This window comes from Lutra lutra, chromosome 12 (genome assembly GCF_902655055.1).
Source record: "Lutra lutra chromosome 12, mLutLut1.2, whole genome shotgun sequence".
NCBI classification, from domain to species: Eukaryota; Metazoa; Chordata; class Mammalia; order Carnivora; family Mustelidae; genus Lutra; species Lutra lutra.
This window is the reverse complement of record NC_062289.1, coordinates 72,665,566-72,681,546: the sequence shown is the minus strand read 5'-3', so window position 1 is coordinate 72,681,546 and position 15,981 is coordinate 72,665,566. Positions and strand designations below refer to the sequence as shown.

The window sequence follows — 15,981 nt, the reverse complement described above, 5'->3', positions numbered from 1 at the left end:
AAGCAACTGTCAGTGTTTCAGCCACTTAAATGACACCCAGTGATTTTTAAGTATTGATTACTAACCCAGCTGTTTGAAATTCTGTGTATTACAGAGCCTCCTTTGTGGAATATATGCAGAGTTTATCCCACCTTTAATCCCCCATTCCCATATATATACATATGTGCATACATACATACATTCATATACCTATGTATGTAGAATATAGAATGAACCACACTCTGTACCACTAGTGTAGTCACAGATTATACAAGATTGATCTTTGGTGGGTATCTGTTGAAACAGAGCTTTTTTGTTATTTTGAACATTATCTTAAGTGTTGCTGGTTCAAGAGACTTATTACCAGTGAAAGGCTCTTGATACAGAAATGTGATTGCAACATGGAATTTAAGTGACAGTTTCTGGCAACTTACTGGGTTTTTGTTTTTCAAGGAGAAGATGGTTGTTTTTTGGTTAGGAAGCTTCTTATCTGTGCTCTACAGCTGGCAGAGGAATGCACATAGATCATGAATTTGCATCTGGATCTCTCAAAACTCACAGACATTACTTAGTGTTTCTAAAGGGATAGAAAAGACATGTAGAGTCAGTTCCTCCGTCTTTCTCTCTCATCATCTTGTTTAGCGATTTCACTGAACAAGGTAACTGACTCAATTTTATATTTACTCTTCTTTTTATCTTTTTCAAAGCATAGACCTAATAGGTAGGGGAGAAAAGTCACACTGAGGGCATTCAGCCATGTGAGAATATTACAGTTGACACAAAAATTGCAGCTCCTGGACAAACCGTAAGAGATTCTTAATCTCACGAAACAAACTAAAGATTGCTGGGGGGTGTGGGAGTCAGGATAGGGTGGCTGGGTTATGGACATTGTCGGGGGGGAGCTATGGTGAGTGCTGTGTGAAATGTGTAAGCCTGATGATGTACCCCTGGGGCAAATAATACATTATATGTTAATTTAAAAAAATTGCAGTTCCCTTAAGGATAGGAACTTTGTTTTGTTCATATCTGCATCAATCCTGAGTGCCTAGAATTGTGCCTCCCACTCCCAAATATTTGTCAAATAAATGAACCTTCACAATGAATTTGCCATGATAGCTGAATGCAGGCATGCTTTTTGAACTCTTTGTTTCTGTTTTTATTTATAGTTGACTTCAGCGGCAAAGGTTTTAGAAAACCTGAGGTTTGCGCTTCTATTCAAGGAATAAGACCAAACCATAGTAGTTTTTTTTTTTTTTAAGATTTTATTTATTTATTTGACAGAGAGTGAGATATCACAAGTAGGCAGAGAGGAAGGCAGAGAGAGGGGGGATGCAGGCTCCCTGACTAGCAGAGAGCCCAATGCGGGGCTCTATCCGAGGACCCTGATATCATGACCTGAGCTGAAGGCAGAGGCTTTACCTGCGGAGCCACCCAGGGGCCCCAAAGCCATAGTAGTTTTACTCAGCTGATAAGTGCTGGTGTTTAAATCATCTCTCCACCATGGAATAATCCCACCCAGCATGCAGCGTCCTAGTGTAGGAAGGTTATACCATCCATCAGATATTTGAAAAGTTATTAGGAAAGTTATAAGGAAGCATGAAGAAACTGTAAAAACTTGCCTAAAGTAGTAGCAGTTGGAAAGCCACTTAACAGTTAACATCTCTGAATTATTTTATGTTGCCTCCACACTCAAATTTTGCTGTGAATCTGTTTAATATGCAGTGCATGTCTAAGAAAAAGCATTTCTTTGACATCCAGTGAAAATAAAAGATTGCTTTAAAATTATTCAGTGTTGCCTTCTCAAAGTTTTCAACTCTTAATTACCCAGCATTTGAAAGCGAGACAGGAATATGTAAAATAGTTCTTTTTTTTTTTTTTAAGTTAAAATGTACACTAGCCAAAAAAGTGCTGCTTTAGCCACCTGTGCCTAATCTCCCCCACCCAACATTTTAAGATGCCTGGCCTGAGTCTCTTCATTTCTCACGAATTGATTCAATCTGATTAGTTTTTTTAAATTAACATATAATACAATACTTGTTTCAGGAGTACAGGTCTGTGATTCATTAGTCTTACATAATTCACAGCACTTACAATAGCACATACCCTCCCTAATGTCCCTCACCCAGCCATCCCGTCCCTCCCACCCTCCCTCCAATCCAGCAGCCCTCAGTTTGTTTCCTGAGATTAAGAGGCTCATATGGTATGTCTCCCTCTCTGGTTTCATCTTCTTTCATTTTTCCCTCCATTTCCTATGATCCTCTGTCTTGTTTCTCAAATTCCTCATATCTGTGAGATCATATAATTGTCTTTCTCTGATTGACTTATTTCGCTTAGCGTAATACCCTCTTGTTCCATTCACATCATCGCATGTGGCAAGATTTCATTTTTTGATGGCTGCATAATATTCCTCTCTCTGTGTGTGTGTGTGTGTATGCATGCATGCATGCATGCCACATCTTCTTTATCCAGTCATCTGTTGATGGGCATCTGGCCTCTTTCCATAGTTTGGCTGTTGTGGACCTTGCTGCTACAAACATTGGGGTGCATGTGCCCCTTCGGATCACTACATTTGAATCTTTGGGGTAAATACCCAGTAGTGCAATTGCTGGGTTGTAGGGTAGCTCTATTTTTAACTTTTTGAGGGACCTCCATACTGTTTTTCAGAGTGGCTGTACTGGCTTGTGTTCCCACCAACACTGCATCCTTGCCATTATCTGTTGTTTCCTGACTTGTTCATTTTAGCCATTCTGACTGGTGTGAGGTGGTACCTCCCTGTGGTTTTGATTTGTATTTCCCTGATGCCGAGTGATGTTGAACATTTTCATGTGTCTTTTGGCCGTTTGGATGTCGTCTTTGCAGGAACGTCTGTTCATGTTTTCTGCCCATTTCTTGAATTATTTGTTCTTTGGGTGTTGAGTTTGGTTAAGTTCTTTATAGATTTTGGATACTAGCCCTTTATCTGATATGTCATTTGCAAATAACTTCTCCCACTCTGTCAGTTGTCTTTTGGTTTTGTTGACTGTTTCTTTACTGTGAAAAGCTTTTGATCTTGATGAAACCCCATAGTTCATTTTTGCCCTTGCTTCCCTTGCCTTTGGTGATGTTTCTAGGAAGAAGTTGCTGTGGCTGAGGTGGAAGATGTTGCTGCCTGTGTTCTCCTCAAGGATTTTGATGGATTCCTTTCTCACATTGAGAAAGGACTCCATTTTGAGTCTGTTTTTGTGTATGGTATAAGGAAATGGTTCAGTTACATTCTTCTGCATGAGGCTGTCCAATTTTACCAACACCATTTGTTGAAGAGGCTGTTTTTTTTCCATTGGACATTCTTTCCTGCTTTGTCGAAGATTAGTGACTATAGAGTTGAGGGTCTATTTCTGGGCTCTCTATTCTGTTCCATTGATCTAGTGTCGGTGTTTGTGCCAGTACCATACTGTCTTGATGATTAGATAGATGATTAGAATAGAGCTTGAAGTCTGGAATTGTGATGCCACTGGCGTTGATTTTCTTTTTCAACATTCCTCTAGCTGATTGTGGTCTTTTCTGGTTCCATATAAATTTTAGGATTATTTGTTCCATTTCTTTGAAAAAATTTGATGGTATTTTGATAGGGATTGCATTCAGTGTGTAGATTGCTTTAGGTAGCATAGACATTTTCACAATATTTGTTCTTCTGGTCCATGAGCATGGAACGTTTTTCCATTTCTTTGTGTCTTCCTCAATTTCTTCCACGAGTATTCTATAGTTTTCTGACTACAGATTGTTTCTTTGGTTAGATTTATTCCTAGGTATCTTACGGTTTTGGGTGCAGTTGTAAATGGGATCGACTCCTTAATTTCTCTTTTATGTGTCTTGTTGTTGGTATATAGAAATTTCTGTGCATTGATTTTATATCCTGACCCTTTACTGAATTCCTATATGGGTTTCAGCAGTTTTGGGGTGGAGTCTTTTGGGTTTTCCACATAAAGTATCATATCATTTGGAAAGAGTGAGAGTTTGACTTCTTTTTTGACAGTTTGGATGCCTTTTATTTCAGTCTGGTTATTTTTATGGTTTGAATTCTTTAATTATATAAAAGGCCCAGATTGGTGTGCTTCTTAGCCTGTTGAAGCCAATGGGGTCCGTCTATTCATTCGTCTGTCATTCCTCCCCCCTGCCCCCCTATCTTTAGGGGAAAAAAAAAGATTTTATTTATTTGAGAGAGAGAGAGAGGGAGCACGGGGAGGGTTAGAGGGGGAGAGAGAAAGGTAGAGATAAGCAGAGTCCCCCCCTGAGCAGGGAGCCCGACGCTGGGCTGGATTCCTGGACCCTGGGATCATGACGGAAGCCGAAGGCAGGCACTTAATAGACTTGAGCCACCTGGTACTTCTTTAAATATATTCAGTATATATTCAGCGTCACCCAAACCTAAGTGCTGTTACTCTGTGAGGCATGTGTACACATGATTGTATCATAGGATATCTGCTGCCGTCACTGACAGGCAGCTTATGGCACCAGAGAGCTTCTTTCAGACTCACCTCTGCATGGCCTTTATCTGGCAAATAGTCCCAAGAGGTGTGGGCAGTTTTTTGTTGTTGTTGATGTTGGCAGTATTTCACAATGACATACTTGTTTCCAACCAAGTAGTTCTTTGATTGTAGTTGTTGCGAAGAAGGGTCATTGCCAGCATTGAGCAGACCTGCCTGAACCTTCTTGTTTAAACTACCTGTTGTTTGGTCTGTCTCTTGGAACTTTACACACTGTGGAAACTTTACACAAACATTTCTGTATTGATGGACTTCTTATATGTTTGACAGAATAAATTATCAAGTAACTTAAGGGGCGCCTTAATAGTTACTTAAGCCAACTTAAGGTGGCTCAGTGGGTTAAAGCCTCTGCCTTCGGCTTGGATCATGATCTCAGGGTCCTGGGATCGAGCCCCACATCGGGTTCTCTGCTCAGCAGGGACCCTGCTTCCCCTTCTCTCTCTGCCTGCCTCTCTGTCTACTTGTGATCTCTGTCTGTCAAATAAATAAATAAAATCTTAAAAAAAATTATCCAGTAACTTAAAACATGTCAAATGATTTTTATAGTAGGTATAGTGATTTCCTTGAATTAAATTTAGCACCTTGAATTAAATCAATTCATTATTACTCCTAGACTTGATCTGTCTCTTGAATTTAATCCCTCCTACTGTCCACCTGCTGGATATACATCTACTTGACATTGCTTCCTTGGAACTACCTTCCATTTCTTTCTTTCTTTTTTTTTCTTTTAAGTTTATTTATTTTTAAGTAATCTCTATACCCTGTGTGAGGCTCAAACTCATGACCCCAAGATCAAGAGTTGCATGCTCTTCTGACTGAGCCAGCTAGGCATCCTACCTTTCATTTCTTAATGATACTATCCTTTTTCCACTAACCCCAGGCGTTAATATTTTGGAGTTACCTTTAACAATTTGCTCTGCCTCTTTTTTTCCCATTTCTTTCTTTTTTTTTTTTTTTTAAAGATTTTATTTATTTATTTGACAGAGAGAAATCACAAGTAGGCAGAGAGGCAGGCAGAGAGAGAGGAGGAAGCAGGCTTCCCGCTGAGCAGAAAGCCCGATGTGGGGCTTGAACCCAGGACCTGGGATCATGACCTGAGCGGAAGGCAGCGGCTTAACCCACTGAGCCACCCAGGCGCCCCTCCCATTTCTAATCAATTACTAAGCTCAGGAAGTTTATGCTTTTACTCACTTTGATGTTTTCCCCTGCATTTCCTCTGCTACAGTTGAGATATTAGGCTGTTAGCAGTTCATATCTGAACTACTAGTCCACGAACATCCTAAGTCAGTTTTCCCCTCCAGACCATTCAGCTTGCTGCTTGCTGTTGTTTTAACACCACCACTTTTGTGGTTTTTCCTGTTTATAAAGCTCTTGATTTCGTGCCATTGAATTAAATCTGACTCCTTACCCTAACATTGAAGACCCACAGTTGTGTCCTGCCTTTCTAGTCTTCTCTTCTTGAACTCTCTCTTGATATTCTGACCTCTATTTCTCAAAAATGTCATGTTTTCTCCCTACTGTGATATTAATAGCTATTCTCTCTTGAATTATCCCTATCCTTTTTTTCTCTTTATTTAGATCCCATCTAGTCTATAAAACGCAGTTAAGAGTCTTCATCTGCTCTGAAGTCTCCCTGCGCTGTTCTCCCCTGAACTCTGAGCACATGCATGTCACTGGGCAGTTAACCTTGTAGTATCCTGGGCGCCTGGGTGGCTCAGTGGGTTAAGCCGCTGCCTTCGGCTCAGGTCATGATCTCAGGGTCCTGGAATCGAGTCCCACATCGGGCTCTCTGCTTGGCAAGAAGCCTGCTTCCCTCTCTCTCTCTCTCTGCCTGCCTCTCTGTCTACTTGTGATCTCTCTCTGTCAAATAAATAAATAAAAAATCTTTAAAAAAAAAAAAACAAAAAAAAACAAAAAACCTTGTAGTATCCTGACACTTGCTGAGTTACAATGAGCTGTGTTTCATCCTTTTTTGTTTGTAATACTTTTTAATGTGAAATGTGTCTTGATATACATTATTGCATCTTTTTTTTTTTTTTTTTTAAGTCAAAGACAAAGAGACCAAGCAGTTTTTCTTAACAAGCAATTCTTTATTATCCTAAAGTAAAAGTCTTAGGTAGTGGGTCTCTAGGTGGCTTAGTTGGTTAAGCATCTGCCTTTGGCTCAGATCATGGTCTCAGGGTCCTGCTTAGTGGGGAACCTGCTTCTCCCTTTCCCTCTGCCTTTTCCCTCTGCTTGTGCTCTCTCTCTCAAATAAATAAAATCTTAAAAAAATCATAGTATAATGTACCTACTGACATAACTTAAAAGGAAGAAATTATGTATTTTAGTATTTAAGTGCTTAGCAAAAATTATATTCTAGCAAGAAAAGGTCCTACGGATTTACAGACCTCCAACTTTTCTTCTGTATTGTGTTGTACCTTTTAAAACAGTAAGACTAAACTTGAGGGGTGCCTGGGTGGTTAAGTCGGTTAAGTTGAAGCTTATGAGTTTGGCTGAAGTCATGATCCCAGTGGGATCAAGCCCTGCGTTGGGCTCCCTGCTCAGTGGAGAGCCTGCTTCTCCTTCTTCCTCTACCTGCCACTCTGCCTACTTATGCTCGCTCTCTGTCAAATAAAATCTTTAAACAAAAAAAAAGACTAAACTTGATTCTTAATATGGTTTGTATCTCAAGTCATAAATTATTAACAGCTTTATTTCCCATATAGTATATGGTTAATATGGCCTCTAAGTTATAAAATTTAAATTAGAATTTACGGGAGACAAAAATCCTACTTGTAAAATGGTTAAAACACTTTATTATTGCATATTTAGCCTCCCTTTTTTGGTTCTTACCCCATTAAAATTGTTTTTCTGGACGTTATGGATGTAATGTGCTATGTTGACTGATTCCTTTATTTTTTTTTTTCAAGATTTTATTTATTTATTTGACAGAGAGAGATCACAAGTAGGCAGAGAGGCAGGCAGAGAGAGAGAGAGGGAAGCAGGATCTCTGCGGAGCAGAGAACCCGATGCGGGACTCGATCCCAGGATGCTGAGATCATGACCTGAGCCGAAGGCAGCGGCTTAACCCACTGAGCCACCCAGGCGCCCCTGATTCCTTTATTTTAAGATTTTAATATTTTACACAGTTTTGTTTATGTGATTTCATGTCCTCTAACAGCCCAAAAGAATGAGTTGTCTGCAAATACTGAGAGAAATCATTACAAAGGAATCCTGTTATGGGGCACCTGGGCTCAGGGGAGTGCTCAGCAGGGAGTCTGCTTGAGATTCTCCCTCTTTCTTCCTCTGCCCCTACCCCTGTGCCGTCTCTCTATCTCTCTCTCAAATAAATCTTTAAAAAAAAAACAAACAGTCGATTAGGTATTTTATCTTTGTAAGGATCAGGTTGGTGCCTAGTTGTAACAAAATTTATTTGTGTTTGATCATACTCCTTCCACCTTGATTTTTTTCTTACACATAAAAGATCTCTTGTTAGGAATGCCTGGGTCACTCAGTTGGTTAAGTGTCTGCCTTCCACTCAGGTCATGATCCTGGGGTCCTGGGATCTAGTCCTGCATCAGTCTCCTTGCTCATTGGGGAGCCTGCTTCTCCCTCTGCCCACTGCTCTCCCTGCTTGTACTCTCTCTCCTTTCTATGTCTCTCTGACAAATAAATAAAATCTTTTAAAAAATCCCTTGGTAGAAGCCAGTTGTGTGTACAAAACACCTTATGTTACCAAGTCTTAAGTCTAGACATATGATCTTCTTTTTTTAAAGTACTGGTTCATGTAGTGGCAAAGGTTTAGCTGAGAAACCATCAGAAATGATGATTGACTGAGGAAAAACCCATATATAGGAGTATCTGTAGGTTGTTGGAAAGTTCTATCTGAATAGTTCTGTAATTTCTAAAGGCATCCTGAGTCCTGACTGGGCTCATTTTGGGCAATTAAGCACTCTAAAATCTGTTGTTGACTAAATAGTCATAATTATATTGTTGTTGACTAAATAGTTATAAATAATTAAAAAAATATGTTGTCACAGCATTCTAACTTGTAGAGAAAAGTCTTGTGGAGAGCTTTAAGTGGCTTAACTTGATTCTTAGGATATTTGTAAAACTATTGGTTTTTCTTTTGCAGATTGACTTGTGAAACCTTCTAATAGAGAAAGTTCTTGGGACAAACTTCACTTGGTAAGTTTGTCATACCCCTCCCCCCACTTTGTGCTGTTTTGAGCAGCAGAAACTAATTTACAGATTAATTGTGGGGGGCGGGTCTCTTTGTCCATGTACATACTTACTTATATAAGCTCTTTTAAAAAAAAAATTCTTTTTTTTTTCCCCAAAGATTTTATTTATTTATGTGACAGACAGAGATCACGGGTAGGCAGAGAGGCAGGCAGAGAGAAAGAGGGGGAAGCAGGCTCCCCGCTGAGCAGAGAGCCCTTTGGGGCTTCATCCCAGCACCCTGGGATCATGACCTGAGTCGAAGGCAGAGGTTTTAACCCACTGAGTCACCCAGGTGCCCCTTTAGATGAGCTCTTACATGTTCACTTTAATGTTAAATCTCTAAATATGAGGGCTCAAGCAGATGGCAGATTATTTTTTCAATATATAATTTGCCATAATACAGTATACTATACTTGGAAACTTTGTATTTAAGTTGAGATTAAATGAGTTGGACCCCTAATATTTTGTTTATGGAGTAGACAGTTCTTAACAACATGGAATTCTTTTGCATTAAAATGATTCTTGTTTTGAGTTTTCTTGTTACATATCTATATAAAAATGTTTCATCATTAGAAATAGTAGTACTGGGGGGCCTGGGTGGCTCAGTGGGTTAAGCTGCTGCCTTCGGCTCAGGTCATGATCTCGGAGTCCTGGGATTGAGTCCCGCATCGGGCTCTCTGCTCAGCAGGGAGCCTGCTTCCTCCTGTCTCTCTGCCTGCCTCTCTGCCTGCTTGTGATCTCTCTCTGTCAAATAAATAAATAAAATCTTAAAAAAAAAAAAAAAAAGAAATAGTAGTACTAATGTGACATTTAAGGAGAAAAGTTTTAAAAAATTTAATCTTGTCCCCAATGTGGTTATTAATCCTTGTTCTTTTCATAGACTGGTGTATATCTATGACTTTTTCAGTCTTCATTACTGCTTCTTCTTTCTGCCGTCTGTTTAATTTACGAAATTATAATCCAATTTTATTGAAAAGAGAACTTGTTGTTTTAGTTTTAACTTTTTAGATCCATATCAGTACTTTGTTTTGCAACCTTCAGCTTGACATTGCCTCCAGAATAAGGATCAAGCTCATTACCATGGCATTTTGGGCTCTTGACAAGTGGGCTTTTTTAAACATTTCCCCATAACACCTAGGGGCACCTTTTGCTGTAGCCACATTGACCTGTTTTCCCTTGAGTACTCTCCAGCATGCTTATTTCTTTCTTTCTTTATTTTTTTTGGTCTCGTTCTTTTCTTGTGCCATTTCTGTTCCCTCTGTCTCAGTAGCTCAGAATCTGACTGGCTCAACTATTAAAAAGCTCAGTTGTTCCAAAAAGCCTTCCTTGAGTGCCCAGACCAGAATCTATTTCTGTCTTTTGCATCCTCATGGAGTTCTATATCTGCATCTCTTTTCACATTCTGCCTTATTAGTTATCTGTTTGTTGTCCCCATGAGATTGTGAACACCTTGAAGGCAAAAACTATGCCCATATTTGAATTTTCAATTCACACAGACATTTCCAGAGTCCTGGGATACAGGAGTTCCACTATAATTTGATTTTAAGTAAGATTTTTGTTTTTGGTGGGGGTGAGTGTGTGTTTGATAAGAATAAAGGAGAATAGATTTTGTGCCACCTGTTTAATTTAGGAAATTATAATCTAATTTTTAATTTAGTAGGGATTAGTTATAATCTTGTTGATTCAGGGTACTATTTTTTTTTTCCTTCTTTCTGTATAATGAAGGGTTTATATGATACATATAATCTGTGACCTTATAGTCTGAGTTGCAGTTGAGTTACTGTTTGTGAGTGTAAGTTTTAGTTATTGAGAAAGAAATTGGGTAATTTCTCCTTTCCAGGTGCCTGAAAGATGAGATACCATGTTCACTAGGAAGATGAAATATTTTACTTTTGTTAAGATTCCTCGGAAGTTGCATCTATGGGTGGTACAGATGATAGAGCCCAGAGAAGCCTGCAGATCCTAGATGTCAAATTCTCATGCATATATTAAGAAAAGAGCAATCATTTGACTTTGATGCTTGGAATAAGAATCTTATCCTTCATTTGGCCCAGTGGGTCTGTATTAGACCTTTAAAGAAGGAAGTGTAATCCTAATATATTACCTGGCTCTGCAGGTTTAATTTTTACATTGCCATAATAATGTAAGTGTTTATTGATTTTTATTTTTAGAATCATTATTTGACTTGATAAAGCATCTAGTACCTGTATTTGCAAACAATGAATTAAAGTTTTTTTTTTTTTCAAGATTTTTAAAATTTATTTATTCATGAGAGACAGAGGCGGTGGGGGGTGGGGCAGAGTGAGAAGCAGGCTTCCTGCAGAGCAGGGAGCCCTATTCGAGGCTGGATCTCAGGACCCTGGGATCACAACCTAAGCTGAAGGCAGATGCCCAAGCAACTGAGCCATTCCAGGCACTCTTAAAGTGTTATGTTTTAAAAAATATTACATTCTTAAAAACATGGTCTAGGTTTGGAGGGAAAGATGTGAGATGATTGAATAATTTTGATTCCAGGAAACATTATTTGAATTAGTATAATATGGGTCACAGATTAAAAGAGACCCGAGATAGGACAACTAGATTCAGTATGTGATCACAGACTGGATCTTCTGTTGAGGGAAAAAATTAATATGAGGTATGAAATTGGTTAAGTTGAGCAGATTGTAATATAGAAGGTAAATTAATGTACTAAATCAGTGTTAAACTTTCTAAATTTTAAAACTAATACTATGATTATTTAAGATTATTTTTGTTCTTAGGAAGTATATACTAGAGTAATAAGGAGTACAGAGGCATGGTTTATACAGCTGTCATTTAAAAAAAAATATTTATTTGAGAGGTAGAGAGAGACAATGAAAGAGAGAGAACATGAGAAGAGAGAGGTCAGCAGGAGAAGCAGACTTCCCATTGAGCAGGCGGCCTGATGTGAGACTCGATCCCGGGACTCTAGGATCATGACCCAAGCTGAAGGCAGCCGCCCGAACAACTAAGCCACCCAGGCACCCACAGTTGTCATTTTTTGAAAAAAATTGATTTATTCTAGAGCAAGAGAGAGAGAAGGGTGGGAGGGGCAGAGGGAGAGAGGGTCTTAAGCACAATCTGTGCTGAGTGTAGAGCCCAACGTGGCTCTGAAACCAAGAGCAAGATGCTTAACTGACTGCACCACCAAGCACCACCACAGCTCTCTATTAAATGGTTCCGAAATAGGGGCACCTGGGTGGCTCAGTTGGTTAAGTGTCTGCCTTCAGCTCAGGTCGTGACCTCAGGGTCCTGGGATTGAGCCCCGCGCCAGGCTCCCTGCTCAGTAGGGAATCTCTTTCTCCCTCCCCCTCTGTCTCTCTCTCTCTCTCTGTCAAATAAATAGTCTTTAAAAAGAATGGTTCAAAAATAAGTAACTGTGTATGCACACACACACGTGAGTGTGTGTATTTAAAAAAACAGGACCGTGGTGGGTACTATCCTATCCAAGTGCTTTGTATGTAATGGAATATCTTAATGATTTAAAAGGTGCTTATTTCTGTATGTTAGTAATTATATTAAGCACACCATATGCATTATCCTTTGACCCTCACACGTCTTTCATGCAGTTGTTAATTTTTATTTATAGATGAAGAAACAGAGGCTCAGAGCGGTTAGTATGTCTTGCTTTCAAGGTCATAGAGTTAGTAATATGGCACAACGCTTAACCAACTGAGCCACCCAGGTGCTCCTTCATTTCTTACTGTTTTTTTGATTGAGGTCATTATCTTTACACTTTGCCTTAGATTAAATGGAAAACCTTTTATGCAGTGTTATTCTGAGTTTCTTTTTAAAAAAACTTCTTTGTAAAAGTTTATTTTCCTAATTACTAATGTAAATCTAAAAGTATAAAAACTAAAAGTCCCCACTCCCACTTCTCTTTCTTAGAGGGGTAGCCATTGAAAAAAATTCATGTATCATTTTTCTGTGCATGTACAAATATGCTTCAGAATTAATACAAATAATGCTTTTGTATATATTTAATTTAACCTTTTAAATTACAGAACATTGACACTTTTTAAGTTGCCATGGGAATTAGTCTTTAGAGACCATACTGTAGATGCCTAGAATGTTTATTTCTGCTGGACTGGCTCCATAACTTTTTTGATGTAAGATTATTTTTAGTTTTTTATGAAGAGTTTGATTATATGCACACTCTTTACATTAAAAAAATTTTATTTTATTTTTAAAAATTTTTTATTTATTTATTTTTTAAAAGATTTTATTTATTTATTTGACAGACAGAGATCACAAGTAGGCAGAGAGGCAGGCAGAGAGAGAGGAAGGGAAGCAGGCTCCCCGCTGAGCAGAGAGCCCGATGCGGGGCTCGATCCCAGGACCCTGGGACCATGACCTGAGCCGAAGGCAGAGGCTTTAGCCCACTGAGCCACCCAGGTGCCCTTTTTATTTTTTAAGTAAACTCTACACTCAGTGTGGGGCTCGAACCCACAACCCTGAGAGAGAGTTGCACACTCCATTGACAGCCAGGCACCCCTAACTACATTTTTTTTAAAATTGAGCTATAAGTCACATCACGTGCAACTTACCTTTTAAAGTTTAGAGTTGAGGGATTTTTAGAATGTATCTAATGTTGTGCTAAACACTACTATTATCTAATTCTGGAACATTTTTATTACCCCACAAAGATGCCTTGTATCCATGAGCAGTTACTCCCTATACCTTCTTCAGCCTAATCCCTGACAACCACTAATCTGCTTTCTGTCTTTATGGATTTACCTGTTCTGGACATTTCATATAAATGGTATTTAATAATGGTTTTTTTTTTGCCTGGCTTTTTTCACTTAGTATAATAGTCTCACAGTTCGTTCACATATTATCATGTATCAGTATTCCAGTCCTTTTTATTGTGTGACTTTCAGATGAACATAGAATATTGGGGCAATAAGGCAGTTTTTTCATATTTTGCTTACTAAGCCAGTTTGGTCCTCACAGTTAGGGAGATCATTTTGAATTTATAGATCAGCACAGAAACATCCTATAATATTAGAAGAATAGGGGGCACCTGGGCTCGGCGGCTGCCTTCAGCGTTGGTCATGACTCCAGGGTCCTGGGATTGGGCCCCACATTGGGCTCCCTGGTTGGCGGAGAGCCTGCTTCTCTCTCTCCCTCTGCCTGCCCCTCTGCTTAATTGTGTTCTCTCTCTCTCTGTCAAATAAAATCTTTAAAAAAACGATTGTATTACAAGAATATTGTTTTTGCATTTGCAGGTTGGTTAGGGTTATTTTTTAAGTTTTTTAAGTAGGGCTAGGGTTATTTCAGTCAAAGTTTATAACATTTTTCATACTACTATCAATGTTAGAAACTTGAGTCTTTGCTGCATTTTTGCTCAAATGGGTTAGGACCATGAGGATTTTCACAAAGGCATTATGGAGTTTGGATTTAACTAGTGGGAATTGGCTGGGTGATATTTAACTTGTTCTTGGGTGACTCTAGTCAGGTCTGCAGATCCATGTATGTGTGGTTCTTTAATTAAAATATGGCCAATTAGGGGAAGATTGCCAATTTTGTCCTTTTCCCCCCCTTTTTTTCCTTTTTAAAGATCCACGTGTAAAGGATATTCTTGCCAGACACTGAAGAAAGGAAGGGGATTTCTCCTTCTAATCTGGGCCTCCTGTCATGGTAAGTAAAAAGAAATAACAGGAAAATTGGAATTGAACTCTATCCTGAAATTAAGTGAATACTAATAGGTCCATACATTTTTATTTTTTAAATCACTTTTCTTTTCCTGAACTCTCTTCTTGTTACCTTTCTTTTTTTGTTTATTCAGTAATAATGGAGCATTTTAGTGTTTTAGAATAGTTTATTATTATTATTATTTTTTTTTTTAAGATTTTACTTATACATTTGACAGAGATACAGTGAAAGAGGAAACATCAGCAGGGGGAGTGGGAAAGGGAGAAGCAGACCTTCCACCGAGCAGAGAGCCCGATGCGGGGCTTGATCCCAGAACCCTGGGATCATGACCTGAGCCTAAGGCAGACACTTAACGACTGAGCCACTCAGGCGCCCCTGAGAATAGTTTATTTCTGTTTAATCCTGTGAATTAGATAATGTATGTTACTTTTCAGTCAGGTAATAAGTGGAATTAAGACTAAAATTCATGGTTCTTGGATTCTAGGTTTCTTATCTTTTTCTAGGAAGCAAGATGTAGTGAAAACTGTGTGTGTGGTATGTCTATAGAAGAATTATGATATGGTCATACACATATTCTTTATGAATTCACCTTTCTGGATAGAAGTATATCCCTACCTTCCTCTTTCTATTTAAGATAGTATTTTTATCCCAATGAAGGTGAAGTAGCTTTCCACACCCCCTACCTGCATCTTTGACTATAGAGCATATAATGGCCATTTCAGTGACTTGTGGGCCATTTAGTGCTCCATCTAAGCAGAGAAGATGCAGCAATGAGCCAGCCACATTTCTATCAATCCTGAGCATATGTAAACAGTGCTTCAAGGCTTAAAAAAGAAATGGTGCTCCGTAATATTGTCCTGCTTCTACCTTGTTATGTTTCTTAGATTGAGACTGTTTCATGCTGGCTCACAAAGAAGGAATTGAAAAGGCCATGTTAATTTCAAGCTTCATTAGGGACATGGGTTGAAAATGCTTTTTAAAATTAAAAACAAACTAAAACACAACAGAAAAACTAGTTGTGCAAAAATGTCATACTAAAAGAAGGAGAAAGGTAACTGCTTTCATTTTGAAGCTGGGCCAGTTTTTTCTTAGTTTGTGGGTGTAACAACTTTTTGATATATCCAGGCACTGTAGAACCTTTAATATTATTTCTCTAGTCTACATTTTATTTAATTGGTTTTCCCACAGAGTGTTTAATGAATTGAAAAAATGTTTGCCTAATATTTATGTGGTATGTATGCCAATGCTAATGAATAACAAATGACAGCCTTATAAAAGCAGCTCTGTTCTGTACTGAAGGTTTGTCCTTTATTGTAGACCATGTAGCTAGGAAGAGTGTGGTTCTCGTACTGGTGCTGCTGGGGTTTCTGGTGTGCTCTGGAGAAGCTTTTATGTGCTGTATTCGGGGAACAGTATGGCCATGTGTCTACTTTTTAAAAAATTTCTCATAAAGTAACATTATAACAAGTTTTTACAAATACTCTGATAATTCTACCACCAAAACCCATGGTTGTAGTCCTTTCTACCTAGTTCATGTCCTCATGTATATTTTTTTATGTATTTGGAATTAAAGCATAATTAAATTTCTGTTTTGCTTATT

The 15,981-nt window shown here is 38.6% G+C and overlaps 1 protein-coding gene across 12 annotated transcripts in view; it reads left to right on the top strand.

Annotated features, from left to right (window-relative positions):
- Positions 1 to 15,981, top strand: part of MTMR3 (myotubularin related protein 3) — a 147,798-nt gene that overhangs the window by 76,081 nt on the left and 55,736 nt on the right. For all 12 annotated transcript variants that reach the window (XM_047698361.1, XM_047698370.1, XM_047698369.1 and 9 more), the window contains 2 exons: positions 8,620 to 8,672; positions 14,287 to 14,366. In XM_047698361.1, coding sequence (XP_047554317.1) covers positions 14,364 to 14,366 — 3 coding nt within the window. In that variant the 5' untranslated portion in view covers positions 8,620 to 8,672; positions 14,287 to 14,363. The remainder of the gene's footprint in view (positions 1 to 8,619; positions 8,673 to 14,286; positions 14,367 to 15,981) is intronic.